The following is a 23646-nucleotide window of genomic DNA, read 5'->3' as shown; positions in this document are numbered from 1 at the left end:
TCTCATCTTCCGGTCGAGGGACGTCATTGGTGATGCGGGGCTGGCGGCACTCCTACTCTCGTTCCGGAGTGTGCGGACTTTGCGGTGGTTGGTCATATGCATGATTTGGTGAGTGTGTCCCTTCATCACCGTTGTTGGCGTTAACCCAGCTCTTTTCCAATCGATGCTTTGGTTTTAATGTGACGCGTGATCTGTGATGGCGGACTTGTTTATGAAGGGGCATGACCACTAAGTCATGTGTATGGCTGACCGCTGCGGGGAGCTGTGCGCTCTGGAGGTGGGAGTGGGGGTGTTGCTGGTTCATCGTGTTGCTGAAGGGGTTCTCCGATCGGGGGTGGGGCATCTGGAGAGGGAGCGAATTGTTGGACTCGTGAAGCAGTTTACCATTGGTATGTTATCTAACAGCGAATAAAATGAAATGAAATGAAAAGGACATACACAGAGCTAAACATATGGTTGACGGTGACGGCGGTGACAGTGTGCCCGAAACTTAATTTTGTTATCAATTATTATTTCAAATTAATCGATAATGTCAATAGCAATGATATACATGTGATCTATACAAACCTATTAAGCGAGAATCGTGTTTTCGATACACGATTGGATAATATACAATCAGTCCTGCAAGCAAAAACAGCCCTGCGTACAGAAATTCTACCGACGGGTTGTCAATACTAGGTGCGGCAATCAGATACAAAGAAGCTATGAGTACAATGGCAGGAATAACGATTGGCACCTAAAATGAATAGAAACAAAATGATTGCGTAATATTCGCTTTATATTTTCGAAAATTCACATATCCTGAAAGGTTCAATTAATTAACATAGTATATTGAAACAATATGAAAAGTACACTCTACATGTAGTATAGAAACAAACAAGCAATAGACAGTGTCGTCGCTAGATCATTTTTCAGGGGGTGTAGAGAAATAATTTGGCCGGTATTATAATAATGTGTCGAGCGCGAAACGCGAACTTAAATGGGTGGGGTACAGGAGCCATCCAATAGGGCTCCTTGTGGGGCCGAAGGTTTACATCGGTGTGTTTTCATTCCAAAACCAAATCAGTCAATCTATAGTAGGAATTGCAATTGAATGAACACAGCTTTCACCAGCTATATTCCATCCAACCGCGATCGTATGCCGTATTTCAAACTACAACGCGAACGCACGACCTTGGATACAATGCTAACCAATCACGAGTGCGTTGGCATGGTTGGATTCACTTCCACGTTACGCACGCACAGTCGCACACGCTGGCGTACATCGCGCAGTGTACGCAAAAAACGTCACGCTATTGAAAGCTGCGTTCATTCAATTGAAATTCCCACTATAGCTAAACTGTATGCTTTTTCTTAGTCAGTTTGGAAACTCTACGAAAAATATACATTTAGGTAATTTATACTTCAAAATCACGATGCGGTCTCCACAAATTCACAATAGATTCAAGACTTCCTTAATAATGCATTATTTTGATACCTTTATCGGTCTCTTCCAATCCGGATGTTTGTAACGCAGCCACAGCAAGGCAAGAAACGCACTACCGTAAACTAACCAATTAACAAAGCTGAAGTAATTCAGAAGTGTATCTATTGTTCCTGGTAAGATCATTATGATAATCAATGTGACCTAGAACATGTAGAATGAAGAAATATCGCTTATTACAATATATATAATTATTGCTAGCTATAAACGATGATGAATTGCGTTCAAATTCACACTCAAAATACACAGAAACCATGGTAACGATGCGCATTTTGACTTCTTAGGCTTCGTAAAGTACGTCTTGGGATGTCACAGTGGCTGCACAATAATTCTGCCACACTATGCATGCAAGCATAACAGTGAATTGAAAAGCGCGCGCTTCAAAGTTGACCAATTTTAGAAAACATCTATGTCGAAAAATGAATTTCCTCATATGCTTCATTTATCCAAATTGTTTGAATTTTTAATATATGGTGTGTGAAGACTTTCCGAGGCTACCATCGGGTCCTCAAAAATTCAATATTGTTTTGTTTAAGAGCTACTGCCTTTTTTTAATGGATTTTTGAAGATCGTTCATAAATCAGTAAATAGGCCTATTAAAATAAAGGGACCTACCACCATTTAACTGAAATATTAATCTTTCTTAGCATGTAAATTATTTCCGTCGACAACGAATGAAACACTTGAGGAAAACTAATTGAAACAAAACATTATCAAAGATAGTTTTTAGGGAGTAATTTTCCAAACCACAATAGCTCTAAGCCATTGTGTGTGTCCAAGGCCATACTATTTTGTATACGCGTTACAGTGGAATGGCTTTTCCTTTTACCATTTGTCTTCCCATGTTAATCCAGATAACAAAATGTTAATTTAATGTCTCATTGCAAATGAATTTTTATTTGTACTTTTCGGTTTGGCTTTGAGCAATGGTGACACATACCATGTTTACAGAAAAAAATGAAAATGCTATTGAAGACATCGTCAAAATGTCAAACTTTGTATTTTTTGTATTATAAATTTATTTAAGTAATTAACTGCAGTTTATTTATTCAACATCATAACAGGTTCTTAGTTGACAAATTTATGGTGAATGAATAGACTTTCATTAAATATTGAAAATCCCACAATTACTCATGCGTAATTTACATAATAATATCATGAATACATGTAATTAGCTAATTTGCATAATTAATTACTTTTTGTGTATTTTTTGTCATCAATTGAAATAACTTTGTATACATATGTGTGCAAAAAACGCACCCTGATATCATGTACGGTTTTCTATTGGCATCAATTTTGCATATTAGCTGAACTTGATCATTTTTTCACCTTTAATTTGTCTGCAGATTGGCTGAAATTGCTAAAATAGTATATTATTCAATGATATATTTTTTAATTTTGTTTTCTTTAACAAAGTAAGGAAAGATAGGCATTTAACCTGTGATACTTAAATTAACGTTGCTTTTTCAAGCAAGGGTCCAAATAAACCTTCAAAATCTCGAAATGTGCCAATTTTGTCATTATAGCCATTTGTGGCAGGTTTTAATTCCATTTACGAGCATCTTAATATTGACACTACATCACAATGCATTGACCGATTTCAATTCCGTTTTTTGATTTTTGATACTTTAATAAAGCTCATTCATGTAGAAACATTAAATAACGTGTTTCTGCTGCGCTTATTTTTGGGGTGATATGCGTATAAAACGCACAGAGTATACAAAATCCCCTAAAAGGAATGACCCAATCATATATCAATTCGTCGGTCGCAACACATAGTGGCGTAGAGTGATTTTTCAAACTTTCCGTTTCACATAGTGGCGTACAGGTTTAGAGCTAGCTATTATCTTATAATAGTTATTTATATTTAATTTCATATGGAATATGACCACTATAATAATGAAGGATAATAATGGACGAGTATCGACGCAGTTACTAGTAGCATATCCTTCAAAAACGTTTTGCTCGGAGACGTATTTTGTCCTTCACGTACGCCACTATGTGTTGCGACCGACGAATTGTTCCATCATTGACTGGTTCCACTGATGTAGACCTTTGGCTGGTTGATATAATTTTATCAAGACATGACACTAGGCATGTTTCTTTTCAGATATTTCACTTTTAATTCCCATTGAAACAATCTCATTCATACAAATATTCACAAATTTAGACAGAAAAGGTCGGTTGATTGGCCCAGTCAAGTTCAACATCATTAGAGTTGACTGATCTACCAAATTGTATACGTTGGTATCCTAGATGTTATTACATGAGTCAAATGGTCTAAAGCATAGTCAATAACCCTCATTTAATGATCATAGTTAAAAGTTGACCTCAGATGGTTGGAACTACTAATTTTTGTACATTTAATGAATATACAAACTTGACATTTGAAATGGAATATTTTTTCGCCAAATTCCAAGACTGCTCTAGACGGAGTCTGCATAAACCGCACGGGCTAAATATTAATTGGGGTGTGTCGGGAGATGGTGTAAAATAATTGTTTGATAGAAAAAAAAAGTACTTTCCATAAGTTTACATTATGGTGCTCTTAATGTAGCGAATTTGCCTAAAATGGCGGATTTAGGGCGGCCGTATTTTAGCTTTGTGGGGGATACAATTTCGGACCTTATGCAACATTGTGCTGTTGTTATCAAATTCATAGGGGTTTGAGGTGACATTTCTTAAACTTCGTCAGCAATTGGCATTCATCACAATTGAAATACACTTGTAATGTACCAATATTTTGAACAAGGGAGGGGCTTAAAAATTGGCCTCTTAAAAGTGGTTCGTACTCAGAGAGTCTGAACGCCTCCCTGGAGTCAGGCGGCGGATGACATGATATAGAGAGACGGCAAAACTGTTAAGCCGTATAAAGCTCCATGGCCGTATGGCACTTTCCACACAATCGGAACACGGAAGTAAATCGGGACTGAATTTCGCAGCTGCCGTGATCACTGGTACCCGCCATTCAATTTGCATACTGTGTGATTGGAGCCTAACCAACACGGCGAATTTAAAACCGTCACAGCGACTCTCACCCAGTAATAATCAAATTTTACTTTGAAGGTTAGTTTTGTGGGGTTCATTATCGAACCCCAACGGTTTTAGCTTGTACTAATATTATTTATTAACATAGGCCTACTTGTTTGTGATATTTTAAGCGTTTTTAAATTTCAAAATAATCCCATTCAATTACAGGGCTGACAAAGGAAATTTTTTGAATTTAGAGAATGCACGGCGTTAACCACCTGCCTGGAGTCAAATGTTATAAACTTACGGTAAAAAACAAATGCGCGCATTCCTGGTTGTCCAATGTCACGCTGTTTCTTTGTGTACTGTAAGTTTATAACATTTGGCCCATTCAAACTGAGTGCGTACCACTTTTAAGAGCCATGTTTTTTAAAGCTCCTCCCACTTTCAAAACTGGTGGATAACAAGTGGCAAGTGCATTTCAGTTCTGACGAACACGCAATGCTATCCGATTCTTCTTTCTTTACCTAGCTGGGGGGGGGGGGGATTATTTGTGATATGTTCATATCGTGTTTTACATCAATGGATAGCTACGTTATTTTCCTTTACAGTGACACCCCATTTGACACAATTACCATTTCACGGCTGAGTACATGTCTTGTGAATGTAGTGGGGTCTCAAACAGAATGTGCCAAATTGACCATTCTGTGCCGAAACAACACTAGTCACTATACCTCAATAGCGGGTGGAAAAACCATATGCAGCCATTACAGCCAGGCAACTCCTTCTCATACTGCTCACCAACCTGGTCATACGTTGCTGTCGAATGGCGTTCCATTCTTCAACCTAATTCGTCGCAGGTCATTCAATGTGGTTACATTGGCTACTCTGGCCATGCTGGCACGCACAGCACGACCAGCTGGTCTCACAAGTGTTCAATCGGGTTAAGGTCTGGGCTGATGGCAGGCCATTCCATTCTCTCTACTTCAATTTTCTGTAGGTAGTCGTTGACTTGTAGGAGCGAGCGTTGTCATCTTGGAGGATTGCATTAGGTCCCAGATTGTGGAGATATGAGATTGCAGTTTACTGCACAGAATAAATTCGGCACATTCGGTTTGAGACCCCACTACATTCACAAGATGTGTACTCAGACGTGAAAAGGAATGATTGTTTTAAATGTGGTTCATTGTAAAGGGAAAAAAAGTTATGCATTGATATGCAGCACGATATGAACATGTCACAAATAATCTGAGATAATCAACTTTTGTTGAGGAGTTTAGTTTTCCTTATAGTTGTCCTTACCAAGTAAATTATGGATGGCAGTGGGGTGTGTCGTGTAACGTGAACCATTGATAGAATACCAGGCATATGTCCTTCACGAGCTGCAACGTACGGTAATCTGAAGAATAAGACAAATGCAGGTGGGATCAAAATTCGGGTTCTCAAAATGGATGCACTATAATACTTTTATACAGGTAGCTGCATGACGATGGAATCCATTATTTTCTTCAAATAAATCACTTTGTATTTGTACAAGCACCCAGTTGGTATAGAATGTCATTAAAAATAAATACATTTCGGATTTATATAGCGCCTTTTTCCAGCTAGATCTTGAAGGATTCAAAGCGCTGTAATTTCGCTGCCATGGTGAATCATCACAATCAGATCGCATCATCTAGGCCAGTTGCAGCCGAACCTCAGGCGCAGACCTATCCGCACTTAGATTGTGACATCCACCAATTATCTGTGCAGCTCCCCAAATTCCATTGGGTGAAGGAAGGTTTTGATAACCAAACAACTAATTAGGTGTTAAACATGCATATTTCACGTGTGCTTAAGGGAGTGTTCATAAATACTTTGGTGGGGGCTGGGCAAAATGGAGAGGGGGGGGGGGGTCAAAAAGTTTTAGGTCTTCAAAAGGGAACCAAAAAAACTATGTTTTACAATATTAAGTGCACCAAAAAGACAATGTCAAATTACACTGGAAGCAGAAACCCGCATTTAAAGATCTCTTAAGCTTTTTGAATATTTTTGTTATTTTGTGACAAAACTATCAATTTATAAAGTGTTGTACATTTTTTTAAACAACGCCAATTTAAATAAATAAATAAATCCAATCTTACCATTTGAACCTTAAAACATTGACGTGCTGATATATGATCAACTAATGCTTACAACAGAAATGTAACCTCACTTTGTCGTTTTGAGTTGACCATGGCGTTTACAGTCAGTCTAGTCTGAAGTACGAAATACCGACGCATACCTGCAGCAGAGACGCATCACTGCGGACTGTTTAGTCACTTTGTACTTCAGAGTGGACAAACTGTAGGCTTACCTGGCAGAGAGAAGCAAGCCTGTACTAAGGACTCCGAATATTGATAACACAACACCAAGTGGTATTACCCATGACATACGACCCATTGTTTTGGCGGCAAATGTCTTTGGAAACAAAATAAAATGTAAATTACAACATGTTTCACCCCAAGGAAGGAAGGAAGGAAGGAAGGAAGGAAGGAAGGAAGGAAGAAGATGAAGAGAGAAGTTGTTTTCCCTGCCCTCTGAATTTGACCCATCGACCCCTTTAATGCCAACCAGCAGAACGGTATAGCAAGCCACGCGTATGATCGTTACCCAACGAACGGTTTCTTTGGTACGAAAACTGGTACGAATATCTGGCCGTGAAGCTGTCATCGTGTCGCGCTTGAGTGACGCGAGGGGGTGTCTGCGGGGGGAAGTGCCCTCCCTTGAGATGTTGGAACATTTTCAAAATACAGACTGTAACAATAAAAATTATGCAATTGCAATTTCGCTTTTTAGAAAAAGTAAGAGATCATTTCACAATGTCATATGCAGTGGAATCGTAACAGAAAAAATTTGACTTGGTTTCATTACTTTCATCAAACGATATGCTCAACTAACTAAATCGTCCAGAAAACGAGTTGGGCCACTTTTGACATTTTCGCGCATATCAAGCTTGCATCGCGTAAAATTGACTTTCATGATTAGCAATTGCATTTTTGCTGTTCAGACAAAAATAAAGGCGTAAATGTGATTATAGAGTAGAATCAGTAATATCTTGACTTACAGAAAAACTTTGATTTTTTCCTAGTTCATGTTTAAACGCTATGCCCGATTTTACGTAATCATGGTAATCGCCCGAGTTGAGCCACTTTCGCACGTATGTGGTGTTTTACGCAGAGGACACAAAAACCAGCCACTTATGTTTTTGCATAAATAATAATATTATTTATGAGACTAGAACTACCCATATTAAATCGTCGGCCGTATCACATACTAACGTATTCGACATGTTTAACATTTTTGAGAAAATTGGTATATTAGTATGTTATGTTCTACTCTATATATTATATACAATACAATACAAAGAGCATTTGCGCCATTTCCATAAGGCTCAGAGCGCTTACAAAATACCTTAATACTACCACTTAAAAACTACATTTTGAAGGTGCATCTTAAAAATACAAATTACAATTACCAATAAGAACATGTTAAGGGAACAAATAAGTTTTAAGAGCTTTTTTGAATATATATGTATATGAAGATTGTCTAATATAGACAGGTAGCTTATTCCACTCTTTTGATGCAAAAACTGTAAAAGTTCTATCACCAGCTAAGATCGGAGTTGTCTCTTTGGAACATACAATGATAAGCAATTTGATAAATATGTTGGTCCTTGGTTGTGAAGACATTTATATACAAGCAAAAGTAATTTGAAAATGATCCTTTGGCGTATTGGAAGCCAATGAAGTGATTTCAAAAGTGGACCCGGTGAGTGTTTTCGGTCGACTTCAAATACAAGACGTGCTGCCCAGTTTTGAAGACGTTGTAGACGAATAATATGAGTAGATGGTGATGAGGAGAGAATTAAAGGCCATTACAATAGTCAAGACGAGAAAGTATCAATGAACGTGTGGTATGATGACATGTAGATTGGTCTATATATTTTCTAATTCTAGCGATGTTTCGAAGATGAAAGATAACAGATTTACTAACATTTGTAATATGAAAAGACATAGTCATGTGAGTATTGAAAAAAGCACCCAGATTCCTAATGGTCTTTGCAGATTCGATGCGTTCATTTCCAATAGACAGAGTTATATTTGGTGGCAAATGTTTGAATAATATGGTGATGCAGCTATAAAGAATTCTGTTTTACTATCATTTAATGACAGTTTGTTTGCAGTCATCCAGATTTTTTTATATCCAATACACAATTTTGAAGTCGAATTACCCAGCAAACACAAAAACCTTTTTAAAACGTTTTAATTAAGTTATATTTTGGGTTTTGGTTTAGGTAAAAACGTTTTAATAACATTAAAATGTCGGGTTATATAAAGGTCATGAAATCGTTTTAAAACGTTTTGTATGAAAACACACTGGAACAATATTTTAAAAATGTTTTCGAAATGTCAATGTAAACTATTTTTGCAAACATTTTTGGCCAAATATTTTGTCAACACTTAAACAACATTATTTTAAAATATTTGCACCCAGCAAACACAGAAATGTTCTTAATATGTTTTTACAAAACGTTTTAATAACATTTAAATGTCGGGTTATATAAAGGTCGTGAAAACATTTTAAAAACGTTATTGTAAATATTTTGGGCAAACATTTTTGCAAAATATTTTTTCAACCCCAAAATAACATTCTGTTTAGAATGAATTGTACCAAGTTTTCAAAAATGTTTTTGGAATGTTATTAAAACGTTTTTATACCCTTTATATAACCCGACATTTAAATGTTTTCTATAAAACATTTGTGTTTGCTGTGCAGTAAATTACCAACAAATGTTATTTAATGTTATGAAAACGTTTTATACCATTAATGTACCCTTTATATAACCCGACATTTAAACGTTTACTGATAACCTTTTATAACATTTTGCGAATGATGTCGAAAACGTTTTATGTTTGCTGGGTATTGCACTGTCAAGATCGCCCGGCACTTTGGGATATTCACCAAAAACCATGCCTCAAAGTGGCTTAATTAGTAAAATATTCATTAATTTAATTATGTCGTATTTACAAAACTTTGAAATGTCTGCATCACATAACGACGTATACTGCGCAAGCTCAGTAAATCGTATCTGCAATTTGCGCTACGTATTTGCGCGACTCTGTCATTGCACGGTAAAATTGCTGTTTTGTCCTTTTCACATACTGACGTACTTGCGCAACTGTATCACATACTGACGTATTTGCACGACGTATTAATTTGAACGGCGAAATTGACATTAGTCCTTTTCACATAGTGACGTATTTTATCTAAAAATGATTTGTTTTTGCAGAATAAGTTATGCTCTGATAGTGATGAATGAAAATTTCCAAGTTCGATTTTCTCGAAATGCGTATTTTGCAAATGCGTCAGTATGTAATACGGCCGACGAAATGGGTCATATTCTTCCATTCTTATATCGTAGGCATCGGAAGATCTTGAGGGAGGGCAATGGGGTCAAGCCCACGTTATTGAGGCCCCCTGTTGACCCCATGAGTCCATGTCACCATTATTGAGGGCTGCCGGAGCCACCGCTTATTACTTACCGCAGCTACAGCTTCAGATCGTAAGAACTCTTCCACCGACAATACAGTAAAATAAGACAGATTGGTCAGAAGATAAGCTATTGTTACGACTGACAGACCTAGTAGTATAGCGATAGGCAGATTCCTTTAATGGATAATAGAAAGCGGGTCATATTTAATAAATTTAAATGGGCCCTTCGAGGAGATCGGAGAAACCAAGTAGCAACTCTAGAATAATAGAATTACCAGAAACAGCGGCCTCCGCATTTCAAACACAACTACCCACTGAGGCAAGATTCCGAAATTATCTGTGATCTCGTTTATTTTTACAGTGTCGTATTTAATTTACCCCATTTGTTATTTGTAATTTCTACGTTGAAAGTAAAATAACCCTAAAAAGTTAAATTATTAATTCCTAATACAACATTTGCTTACCGATTCGGATTTTCCAATTCCTCGGTAATAAACGTCAAAGTGTTCCTAATGAAAGTGATACATGAACAAATGTAGGGTGTTTAAAGATAAAAATGATTCATTTTTCTTTGGTCAATCCTCTTTATACTCCTTCTTGCGTGTAAGGCCCAATAGCTAGACAGGTAGGATCTGTGGCCGTGGTGGGAGCACGTTGAATGTAGCGAATACTTTATTGGAGAAGGATACCAGCTGGAAAGAAAAGACTGATCTCACGGCTGACCATTCTTTAGATTTTTGTCTTAGCACTACCTACTTTGTTTTCTGAGGATAATATTACCATCAATATGGGAAATGTGCTGTGGGCAATTCGGTCAGCCCGGTAATCGCACACCTGTATGAAACATTTTGAGACAACTGCCTTACGCACCTCTTAAACCATCCGTGTGGCCTCGTTATGTGGATGACACCTACTTAGTCACTCACAAAAGGGATGTGGATATTTTCTCAGAATAAATAACAGCCAGAATTCGCACATTAAACTGAAGATGACGGATACCACGCTTTCTTGGACACTAATGTTTCGCGAAACGTGATTATCTCCACCGACACACACGGGTCAATACGTCCATTTTGATTCACCAGTACATCATCCAATCGCACACAAACTAAGTGTCATCAGGACATTATTTGACAGACCTGACATTGCTGTGACAGACCAGGAGGAAAGGGTAAAGGATGTTGAACAAAATCTGCTTGTTAAGTCAAGTCTGTGGATATCGCAATTGGAATTTTGGTCAGGCCAAATCCAAAGACAAGCATAAGAACATTCCTGACCCTCCTACAAACGCCAACCAGGTAGAGGGTAAGAAATCATCCACTTTCGTTACCCTACCCTTTATAGAGGGGTTGACGCAGAAACACCGGCGTATTTTTTAAAGACCTATGGTGTTGCTACAAGCGGACTCCCGCTTCAGACCACACAATACGCTGAGGAAACTGTTAAGTCTCACCTACGGATCCCACGCCAATAGAGTCCCTACCGAGAGTGTACAAGTTCGTACATCGGCCATACAGGTAGACAACTCGGTATTAGACTGAAGAAGCACAAGTCAACTGCCCCAGCCACAAACCCTTTGATGTTGCAGAATATAAGACAGAATCTCACCACAACATTGATCGGGAATCCACGAAGGTTTTAGACAAGGATGATAGAGTTCCGTCTAGTGAAGGGTGATTACTGATTACGTAACTGAGGCATGCTTGAACCATATTTTGTTCTCAAAATTACAAAAAATGACTAGGCATGCAATTATCAAGGATCGTAGCAGGGTGATGATATATAGGGGGAAAGCGCAGTGATCTATAGTGCGCTACGCACAGACACAATGCCTAGACGTTAATCTACAAGCCTCAGCACACTTTACAGGTTGTCGCTGACCACTACAGCCCACATCAATCCATAAACCATTTAACAACAACTAAACAATTAAACCCAGGGACTTTCGCAACTAGGATTAGCTCCCCGAGGTTTGTACGGTAACCGACAAGGTGTACCTTTTGTTGCGACTCGTCACAAATTGTTCCTCTCGATATGTGGGTTCCAAAAATATTTATACTTATATTGCTATTCAATTTCGTTTCAATCTATTGACCAATGGTTGTTGTGGAACTTGTGTTTTTAAAAATTACCGTAACGGTTTCAAGGCGGACAAAAAGCCTCAACTGCCGTGGAGGGTTTCCACACCATGACACCACACGCGTAAACAATAATTTTCACAATCACCCTCTTGAGAAGTTATTATTATTTTGTATTCTACTTACCAACCGTCTAAAGGATATAACCCTTGATAAAATGCAATACCGTAAGAGAATATATTGTTTGGCGCATCGTCGAAAGATGACTTGACATGAAGATGTTCTGTATGACCTGAAAATGAATAACAAATGTTGTAGAAAAAACTATCTGCAGTTGACACATGGTTGATGGTTTTTCTTTTTCACACCACTAGTTTTTACGGTGTTAAATTGTGTTGACTCATCTGAAATGAGCAGTAACTCGTGGCTTCCATTACAATTATTGGTGACCACTCAAACAAATGCGGACATTCTTTTTGTGAGGTTTCTATTTGATTTGATCGCAAATGTTACACTATCATACATGATGAGCCTCCCCTTCCATGGGTGGGAGATATACAGTACTTACCCTGTCCTATTCGTGTAACTCCAATTACAATAATGATACCAAGCACGAGTAGTTTGGAAACGGTGAAGAAAGAAGCAAAGTATGAAGTAAGTTTTACGCTATAGGCATTTACTGCGGCCAGTAGTACTGAGAGAAACAAAACAAATAAATAGTTATAAATAGATAAAGAAATCATTATGTGTCTTTATTGCTTTATTGCTGAAGTTAATAAAAAGTGTGATGACAAAAATAAAAACTGTGAGTTTGAGGCCCGTCTCCCTGCTTCCAGTTCCAATGCATACATTTCAGAAGATTATAGCATAACAAAAGTGTATTTCCTGATAGACGCACAAATCCATTAGAGTGTGCATTTGGTTATTTGCACATGAAAGAACGTGAATACACTCTTAGATAACGAGAACCAACCAGAGCAATCGTTAGAAAAATTCAAACCACGCATTGATTGTGTATATGCACAGGCGCTTACTACGCACAGTGCTTTCGGACGCGTTCATTTTTCTTGCGGGAGATACATTTACATTGATTGTATTCTCCAACACTTTTAGTGACAATTTTGTTATAAAAATAGCAAAAGTCGTTGAATATTTTTCTCGTTTATGAAATAGGTTAATAAATGCGTTTCACTTGTTGCTCGAGAAATTGTACAAAATAATGCACTTATACTGAGATGTTGATGCGTCTAATGCGCTCCCCCCCCCTTTCGGGGCTCGTGCATTACGACGCATCAACATATCCGTACGCGTGCATTTAAGTTTTGTACAATTTCATTCCCAGCAAGTAATACGCATTTATTAACCTATGATTATACTCATTTCCCGGCAGATATGTCAAGGTTTGGTCTGGCTGAAAAAAGATCAAATTTCACATAAGTATTCTGGGCAGAGATATCTGGTTATTTTTACCCTTTCAATTGTAAATTTTTCATCTGAAGGGATATAAAACATTGCCCGGGGGTATTTGTTTACTGTATTTTTAACCCAAATTATTTTGTTTTCGCCAGGACGCTCAAGAATCTAAAATGTGGGTGGGCGATGCGAAAATGTTTGCAACTAAAGACTATTTATTATTCTTAAACACTTGAGAACGTTCCTGCAATCTCATCGATTCTTTTCCGTGTGATATGACACGATATCACACGGGTCAGCGCGTGTGCATCAACGCGATACGCGTGCTCGCTATTTGAACCAATCGGAGGCGCATAGCAACAACGGGACTGATCGATTTTAAGCCCTAGGTAGTTCCTTGTAAAATGTAGGATTTAATTTGATTAAAATTTGTAATACTTATGATATTTCTATTTGAATTGAAGTGTTTAAGAATGAGAATAAAGGTATTGTTTTAGCCGCTGTCGTGCATCTATCGTCTCATATAACACGGGCGACATCATTATTTTTGGCGTAAAACAACTCAGCTGCGCCTCGTTGTTTTACTTAAAATAATGATGTCACCCGTGTTATATGAGACGATAGATGCACTCCAGTGGCTAAAACCAATACCTTTATTCTCTAACTATTGACTCGTGCCACCACTAGCCACAGCCATTAATCCCATCGTTCATTCTGCTAAGAAGGGTATAATTTGTCGTCTATCACGGCCAGATGAAAATATCGGGTTTTCCTGCATCAAATCATTGAATTTATGAACGCGCACGAGTTTTTGTACGCGTTGGACTTTTCGCTTTGCATTTGATGGGGTATGAAAAGTGCGTAAACGCGTAAATATCCGTGATTTGTGCATTTAAGTAAACCCTGGTAACAATAGTAACAATTTTAGGACTATTTACACAAACAATGAGTTATCAAAATGTGCAAGGCATGATTGGCTTTTTTTAAATACATTTGTAAGCATGTAAAACGTAGCCACAAACACTTACGCACACAAATAATAGCCATTATTTTCAGCACGATCTCCGGTGGACCACATGTATGATCTACGCCTTCATAAAATGGCGCCATAACATAGTTGGCAGACGCCAAGCATATTATAGCCAGACCAGACGGCCTTATTATCAGATTTAGAGTCCAAGAGACCAAAAATGCTGGAGCGTCTCCAAATGCGGTCTTGATGAAAACGTATTCTCCGCCAGAAACTGGTACCATGGTTCCAAGTTCAGCATAGCAGAGTGCTCCTGCGTAGACAATAAAATTAATTAACAAGTTTTATAAAATGGTTTCATTGGTAAATGTATTTTATGTAACAAGTTGTTCACCTCAAGAGTTGCATTTGGCCAATCAATGTCCGCATATGGTGATAAACAAGAAGGCGATAGGCGGCCATTACCTACCTACTAAACACGTCAAAAAATAACTTTGAGCATAATTAATTAAAAGCAATCAAATTCAGAGGAACATGTAGAGAATTTTGTTAGATACAACATGATACCTCACTTGATTAAAAGAATTGGTTAACTTCAACACTACTAAATTTGATCGCTTACCGGGAGCTCTTTCACAGTACCACATGCGTCCTCAGCCGAAAACTTTTACAGTTTACATTATTTTGGAAAACGGATTTTTGCAATGCGAAGAACAAGGTTGTTCGCACGCCAATAAAACATCAAATTTTGGTTTTGTTTACGCTAAGGGTGTCAAATTATGTTAAGCTCCCTGCGAGCTAAATATTTTCACAGCAACGCAATATACACTAATGTTGACATATGACTTATGTCCTGTCATCTGTCTGAAGATCATATGCCTGCAGTCTGGATACGTTAACTGAATTAACAATACCCTTAGCAATCACACAGTTTTGATTGTAATACCAGGGACTGTGTATGAACACCTAATTGACCACACCTCTTGAGCATTATACTGGTCATTATATCTTATTTACATATAATGGTGACAATGATATTGAGGGCTCTTTTGTTTTTATTGTAATGTGTTAGTAGTCCTACAGGGGTCCCTCTCTCTCTCTCTCTATATATATATGCCATATCCAGTGACGTGGGCGACCATATAATGCCAATCCATCCTGTTCTTTGCCAATCTCAACAGCTTGATGTTATCCACACCCGTCCAGGCTGCGATACTCAGAAGATATGTTGTCCTCTGGCGCCCACTGTCTCTCCTTCCATTAATCTTCCCCGTAAGAAACAAGCACACCAGATCTTCTTTCCTCATACAGTGGCCTAGGACATCAAGTTGCAGTTTCCGGATCTCCTTCAGGTGCATCCGTTGACTGCCAGCTCTATGCAATACTGTTTCATTTGTGGTGTGACTTGTCCAAGGGATCCTCAACACTCTCCTGAGGAACCACATTTCAGTTGCTTGCAAACGATCATCCATTGCTTGTGAGACTAACCAGCTCTCGCAACCATATTACAGAATTGGTAGTACATAGCAATCTAAGACCCTGAGTTTTATACTCATGGTGATATTCATATTACAAAGGAGGATGCTCTTCCTTGTGTAAGTGTCTTTTGCCATTGCAATTCTCCTATTGATTTCTCTGTCACACCTCCCATCTGATGTGATCCAGCTTCCCAGATAGCTAAGCCCATCAACTTGCTTCAGATTGCCCTCATGATTTTAATGTTGCAAATTAATAAGAACACCCTTTTGTTTTGTAACCATGGTAACTACCACACACTCAATTTTCTTGCAGTTGTTGAACGGTCCTTGCTTCTGACTTTCAGTCACAACTTTGTTGACTATTTGTTGAAGGTCTGACTCAGATGTAGCTATCAGGACAGTGTCATCTGCGTACCTAAGATTATTAATAAGTTGTCCCACCAATCTTCACTCCTGGTAAATCCTCCAGTTCTCTTAGTATCCACTCGCTGTACAAATTGAACAAATCTGGCGACAAAACCCATCTTGCCGAACTCCTTTCTTGATTTCAACAAACATCATTGATTTCTGCTGTCTGGTTCCAATACAAATTTCTGATAATTCTGAGGTCTTTTCCATCAATGTCAAAATATTCAACAGCTCCTTATGTTTTACAATGTCGAATGGCTTGGTGTAATCAATAAAACACATTATACATGTCTTGCTTCATTTCTATTGCCCTATCACATAACATTCTCAGCATGAAAATTGCGTTCCTGGTTCCACAATCCTCCATAAAGCCACACTGCAGATTTGGTATTTCTGGCCTGATTTTATTCCTTGCTTTCTTCATCAACACCTTCAGCAGGATCTTCACTGCATGACTCATTATACTTATTGTCCTGAGTAACTCACATAATATAGCCCCAGGTCTCTTTGGTAAAGCAATAAATATGGACTTGCTCAGCTCTGGAGAAATTTCACCTAAGTTATAGATCTCATTCAACACTTCTGGCAAATTCATTATCCCCCAACTCATCTAAGTTCTTAAACAGTTCCACTCCTAACTCATCGTATTGTGGACCACCGATTGCACTTCAGATTGCAGAATTTCTGGGTATATTCAGTCCATCTTTTGATGATCTGGTACCAATCCACAATGATATCTCCATCCTTCGACTTGATACAACCAGCTGAGGTACACCCCTTATTTCCACAAACCTCTTTAATAATCCGGTACATTTCTTTGGGGCCTGTATGCCTCTGCTTCTCAAGCTCATCGCATCTGCTGTTGAACCATGTTTCTTTGCATCACGACACTTCTTTTACTTGTATTGATATCCAGGGGTAGATGTTATTTAATGTAGTCCTACAGGAAGATATGTTTTGCCCAGAAGTCCTATAGTGTTTTCCCCTTTATTCACCGTGTAGATCTGGGGGAGTATTGCTACAGGGCAAATTTGTTGTTTTTGTCTTTTTTTACTGTCAGTGTATTCCTACAGTGGAATTCGTTTACTATGTAGTCCTACGGGGGAGAAGATTTAACAGTTAGTCCTATTTTTAGTGACTGTGTAGTTGTACGAGGGGCTTTTATTCTTTATCTTGTTTACAGGGAGGGCTCTCCCTGACGCCTTCAGAAGCTTAATCCTCCAATGGTCATAACATTTCATGGTCATAACATTTCATGTAAAACTTGCCAACAATCAAATCCAAACTCTATGAATTTCTATACAAAAACGATTCTATTATAAACCATGCATCATGCGCACAGTTTCCACCTCGATACACCTGAGCACACAGGTGGTGAGTACATAGCAATGTAAGAGCTGTGGAGCTTCTAGCTGAAAATGGGCCTCTTTGATTGTTTTTCGTTGAAACCTCAAGTGTTCCCTTCATCCAATAAGAATTTGTTTTGTATCAAACGAAAGCTAACACTTCCCCCTAAAAACACTTTCAGTCACTATAGGTCAACAGATAACGCGATTCAATGTTATAGCAAGGCGAATGTGTAAAATTTGTTGAAAACTACCTTTCCAAGCACATTTTTTGACCAAAATGTAGGTTGTAAAAGTCACAACCTCAAGGGTTCCTTACAATATTTTTCAAATTTTATGTCATTAAATGAAAAAGCACACGAGCAATGGTCAATTCTCTTTAAATTGCAAATCTTGTGCAAAAAGTTACTATTTTCGCCTGTTTTGTTATACGGTTGTAAATTAAATGAACTATGACTTTTAAAAAAGAGCGCTTACAAATTGATATGTTCTTTTTTCCCTTTAAAATGTCCAAAGTGAAATTATTTTGCTGTACCTGCTCGTTATATTTCCGCTTTATGGCATTTCTCGCACGAAATCCCTTTACTTCTGGGGTCGGCAATCGAATGAAAGGTGTCACACGATTATTAAAACACGCCAGGTTGAAACGTAAATGGATCGTGAACCGAGCGACGTATGTGTGACGTAAGTCATAAGCATGGTAAAGCATTAGGGCTGTAACATCCGGCTGAGGACGCAATTGGTACTGTGAAAGCGCTCCCGGTAAGTGATCAAATTTAGTATATAGTGTTGAAGTTTTAAAAAAAGTTTTTATCTATATACCGCTACGTGTGAATATCCAATTTGATACGTCACTTGATTCCCTTTTTCTTATTTCTCACATTTCTCAACCGAGAGGATACCTTACTTGTTTTTAAAGAAAACGGAATGCTCGAGAAATTAATGAGTAATTAACATTAGTGCGATATTAAAAACTTGCAGCTTCATTGTGAAATAATACCATGAATACGTTTTAAAGGAGTATTTCGTGATCCTAGCATCCTCTTTTTATGACATTTTTCAGTACATATCCACGAAAAAGCATATTCCCAAAATTTCAATTGATTCCGATTTTGCGTTTGTGTGAATTACACTGCTCCATAGACAATACGTTGTAATTTCGTTCTGGTGCACCAGAACGAAATTTAAATTTCGCGATATCTTTGCTAAACGAATTAATCTGCAAGAAATATTTTGTACATAAACATTATGTAGCCAGAGTATTCCAGTGATATAAAATCTCAACTTTTTTTGAGAAAAGTGGGGGATGAGGCTGTGGATCACGAAATGCCCTTTTAATACGTATCAACCATGCAAAATGCTCTCTAGATTAAAAAAGACGCTGTCAGCATGGTCATCAGATGGATGGCACACACTGATCGCCCCTGAATTGGCAACATTGTCAATCGCACTAATCTACAATTTCTGATTTGATTCACGTCCATATCCGTTTTATTTCTTATACGTCGCTCAGAGTTTAGACTACCCAATCTAGTGGGCACGTTCTTTTTTGATGCCTTTATGTTGCCAACCATTATTAGTTGCCTATGATGGAAGTGTCTAAATGCCACGACTTGGTAAGATAATTATCTTGACATGTCGAATTATTATCAGCATTATGTTATCATGTCAAGATAAATTATTTCGCCGAATCAACTCAGAAAAAAATGGATGTTGACATGGTAAGATAAATTAACATGCCAAGTCGACTTATTAAAAATGGCTATCGACATATTGAAAGTAGAATATATATATTCTGTCAAATTACATTACGGTATACTGTTGGTCAATCTTACATTAAGGTTTTTCTTACAATGCGGAGCCCTTATATTGGGGCCCCGCTTGGAGTGTTTAGTTGTCATAATGGGAGTCGCCGGCCTCGGGCCTGCCGGCCATGCGGCCTTGATGTGTTTTGTTGATACTGAAAAATTAAGGCCACAAATCCGGCAGGCCCGAGACCGACGACTCCCACACGACGACTAAACACTCCAAGTGGGGCCCAATATAAGGGCCCCGCAGTACATAATACACTTTCATCCATGGCAAAATATTCGGGCGGGCACTGGAGTGGCGATCCACATGCCAGACTGCCACCAGGTTCTATCACCAAATGATAGTGGGTTATAGAATTCCACAGATATAAAAACGTATTGGGAAAATATGCAGACTTACAGAACAACATTTAACGAAATCTCTAAAACAAAAATTACCCATGATAGATAGAAGTCCACACAAACACCATATAATGAGACTCATTCCTACGCTCTGCGTCTGCCTCAACACACCTTGAGGTGAAATAAATATTCCTACGCCAACTATATTTCCTACCATAATGCAAGTGGCTGTGAAAAGGCCAATCTGAAAGATGATGATATCATCAATGTTATTTGATAGCATATACCGGCAGAACAGAGCCGAACACAAAACGTTTTGGACATCATTTGCAAAAGGTTAGAAAAGGTTGCCAGAATACGTTTAAATGTCGGGTTAATAACCTACAGCAAATATTCTAACGTAATTTTATATAAGTGTTGACAAAATATTTGGCAAAAATATTTTACAATAACATGTTGAAAACATTTTTAAAATATTGTTGTAGTGTGTTTTCATACAAAACGTTTTGAAACGTTTTCGTGACCTTTATATAACCCAACATTTTAATGTTATTTACGTTTTATTCACATTATACCACTTTATCTTTCGAATCTATGGCCTTATTGCATTATGTTAAACAAAACTAATATCATCTTTCGAAACTTAGTAGGTTATACCCCACTAATAGGCCTGGGCGATGCATGGAAATACGACGAGTAACTATTTTATTTGCATGGCATCTAAAAAGACTGCTTTAAAATCAAGTTATTGCCAGTTTTTGTAATATTACCAAAATTCATACGCACGGCATTGGTTTTTAATAAATATTCGCCCTATCATATTTTAGCTTTCAGCTTCGAGGGCGCACTGCCATTTCAAGGTGTTTATGGTCAGTGCGTTAAAGCAAGAAATGTCTCAGGTCAACCTATGTTGAGTTTTTGATCATTTGGCATCTAAATCATAGTTTTGTCTGATATTACTGGCATTTCCACCCGAAAGTAGCCATTTTCCCATTGATATTCGTGTAATAGATAATAAGTGGCGTTGAACCTGGTAGTATTACTACATGTACTACATACATGTGTATACGCAATAGAGCGTTGCGTGCTTTCGCGATTACGCGATAGACCATGAAAATACGCGGTAATTGCGTAGCAGTCGCGCCTGTCGCATTTCATGAAACAATCGGCCCTCATTATCGGATGATGCGGTGACTTTGACTGGTGGTACTTTCTCTGTTTCTTTCTCCTCTGTGGATTTCTCTTTATTTATCCCGTATTTTCACTTTATTCTTATTACACACGAATAAGTGTTTAATTTCACAATCTTACAAAGCATAGAAGTAAGAAATAAGAAAATACAACCAATCCAAAAATATGTTCTTAAATTCAACTGCAGTATCAATGTCTTCTCTAGCAGACAATCATATTTCAATTTCACGAAGGTTTCCTCTAGCCCGCCAGGGCTTATAAAACATCAATACCGCAAGTCCGGCAGTGCTAAGGTCGGAACCTTCTATAGCAAATATTTTCCATTTATAAATGGCCCCGCAGTGTATTTTAACGCTCATTTTAGATCCCTTAAAAGGGATCTAAAATGAGCGTTTATTGCGTTTCGACAGTATTTTTTAGGGACATGAGAGCACCTCAGACCTATCGAATTGCATTCTGAATACGAAGCATGTCTTTCTGATAATAATTTTCATTTTTTGAAAATCACAATATAATACAAATTTTATGACAAATTATAAAAATTTGATATTTTTCAAATGTTTGATATATAACAGTCCTCGAAGTAAATTATATAAATCTAATGATATATTCTTAAAGTGTATGTAGCAGGGAGGAAAAGCCGACGGTCAATTGAAAATTTTGACCTTTCGTATTAAAGATATGGGTTTTTTCCCAAAAAGACCTAATTTTTTTTTTGTTTTGGGAAAAAATCCATATCTTCAATACCAAAGGTCAAAATTTTCAATTGATCGTCGGCTTTTCATCCCACCTACATACACTTTAAGTATAAATCATCAGATTTACAAAGTTTACTTCAAGTACTGTTAAATATCAAAAATATCAATTTTAATGATTTGCCATAAAATGTGTATTAAATTGCGAATTTCAAAAATCAAAATTTTCAAAAATTATTTGATATCAGAATGATGTTCTTCGTATTCAGAATGCAATTCGATATGTCTGATGTGCTCTAATGTCCCAAAATAAATACTGTCCAAACGTTCATACCCCAGCCCTTAAGGCAAGATGAAAAAATCATTAAAATTAACAAAAGCTGTAGCTTCGGAAATGCTCATACACGTCATTTTGCCGGATTTAATTCAAAATTCATAATAAAAAAAGTAAATGAGATAATTCAATTTTTCTTTCTGATTTTGAAAGCATTTAGTCAAGTTACATAAAGTAGTGCAAACAAATGGGCTCAAATTTGATTGCAAAGGTGGTTTCTAGAAAAGGGGTAGATTTATTTTGTTGCAAAAGCCCCTACATCCACAACAGGCGTGATATTAAACAAATAATAAAATAAATAGGAAGGCATGAAAATTGTACCAAAACTATTATTTTAGTTTCTATTCATCAACACTTTATCCGAACCCAAATTGAATCAAATCGAACAAGTAATACTTGCACAATTTAAAAAAAAGCTGTATTTCTCAAAATGTCAAAAGTGGATGTAAGGGGTTTTGAAACAAAGCTCTTCATATACGGAATATATATTTTATACTGTATTCCATCACCCGTAGCCAAATGAAATTTTAAGCTGTTTTATCCACCCAATTGGGCAGGATGGCCGAATGAATTATGACCATCACTTGATTCGTTTGATTCATCTAAAGGATAGCTTACCTGTCTTTTAAGATGCACGTTATCGGCATTGTCTCCAATACTATCGTGCCTTTCACCGCGTCGAGTTTTATTTCTACTTGTAGTATCCTCCTCTTCATTCTTCGCATATCCAGTCATGTTTTCTGTCAGTCTTTACGGATGGTGTTGGGTGTTGCTGATATCAAGAACGGTTAAACACAATAGCTGAAAATTTCGGGCGAATCGGAGCCATTTTTAAAATCTGAATACTATGTAAAAGTCATGAACTATGCTTCCTACAGAAATATGACAATTAACTTTTTTGTTCCTTATGATTAGAGGAACAGTTTGAGTCACGTTACATTATGATTGAAGCAACTTGATCATTTGACATCATTATGACCTTTGACCTAAGCTGGTGAGTGGTGACCATACAAAGGACATAAGAGGTTTGAAAACAAGTACTTTTGCATGATTTCCTATTCCTCTATGCAATGTATCTAAACCTATGTCTAGCTTTTAACCGCAATGTTTAACGCTCAGTTCATACATACACGCTATGTAACAGCGCGAGTGATTGGTCGAGAGCCGGGCATAAACAGCGTTTATGCATGGTGTCCCGGATGTGAGATCGCCGGGTGGGAAAATGCAAGGAAAATCATGTTTTTTAATAATGTTACTTGTAATAATTTGTTATTATTTTGATGAAATAAGAATCACAAAATGTTGTTTATGCCCGGCTCTCGACCAATCACGCGCGCCGTAATATAGCGCGTATGTATGAACGGGGTTCATTCATATATTTTCATGACTAAACGGTTGTTCATACATACTCACGTTATAACGACGTTTCTGATTGGATTTGCGCCCTTTTTCGCTGGTCATAAATTCCGTTTATGACCAGTACGCAGGGCATAAACAAACTGCGTCACGCAGCGTTGGAACCCAATTAACACGATCCACGATTTGCTAGTGTTGCGTACGCGAGCATGTCACCGCGCCCATCTCACGCGGAGCGCAAAAGATGACGCGTATCA

General features: G+C 37.7%; 1 protein-coding gene across 1 annotated transcript; it reads right to left on the bottom strand.

The window, feature by feature from the left end:
* Positions 1-52: 52 nt before the first annotated feature.
* On the bottom strand, positions 53-22768 carry LOC140141828 (b(0,+)-type amino acid transporter 1-like). Its single transcript, XM_072163695.1, has 12 exons — positions 22652-22768; positions 19910-20057; positions 14487-14741; positions 12614-12739; positions 12232-12337; positions 10432-10476; positions 10018-10141; positions 6789-6892; positions 5756-5852; positions 1478-1627; positions 614-736; positions 53-271 (listed from the first exon to the last, which is right to left on the bottom strand). Exons 1-12 carry the CDS (start codon positions 22766-22768, stop codon positions 53-55), a joined length of 1614 nt encoding a protein of 537 aa, XP_072019796.1.
* Positions 22769-23646: the final 878 nt, after the last annotated feature.

The sequence above is a fragment of the Amphiura filiformis genome, chromosome 2 (genome assembly GCF_039555335.1).
Source record: "Amphiura filiformis chromosome 2, Afil_fr2py, whole genome shotgun sequence".
NCBI classification, from domain to species: domain Eukaryota; kingdom Metazoa; phylum Echinodermata; class Ophiuroidea; order Amphilepidida; family Amphiuridae; genus Amphiura; species Amphiura filiformis.
This window is presented reverse-complemented; position numbering and strand designations above follow the sequence as displayed.

Coding starts and splice junctions, on each gene's coding strand:
- LOC140141828 (XM_072163695.1), bottom strand. CDS start 22,768: ATGACTGGATATGCGAAGAATGAAGAGGAGGATACTACAAGTAGAAAT. Junction 12,740..14,486: donor AATGGCTATTATTTGTGTGC/GTAAGTGTTTGT, acceptor TGTTTCTCTCAG/TACTACTGGCCGCAGTAAAT. Junction 10,477..12,231: donor TTATATCCTTTAGACGGTTG/GTAAGTAGAATA, acceptor CACTTTCATTAG/GAACACTTTGACGTTTATTA.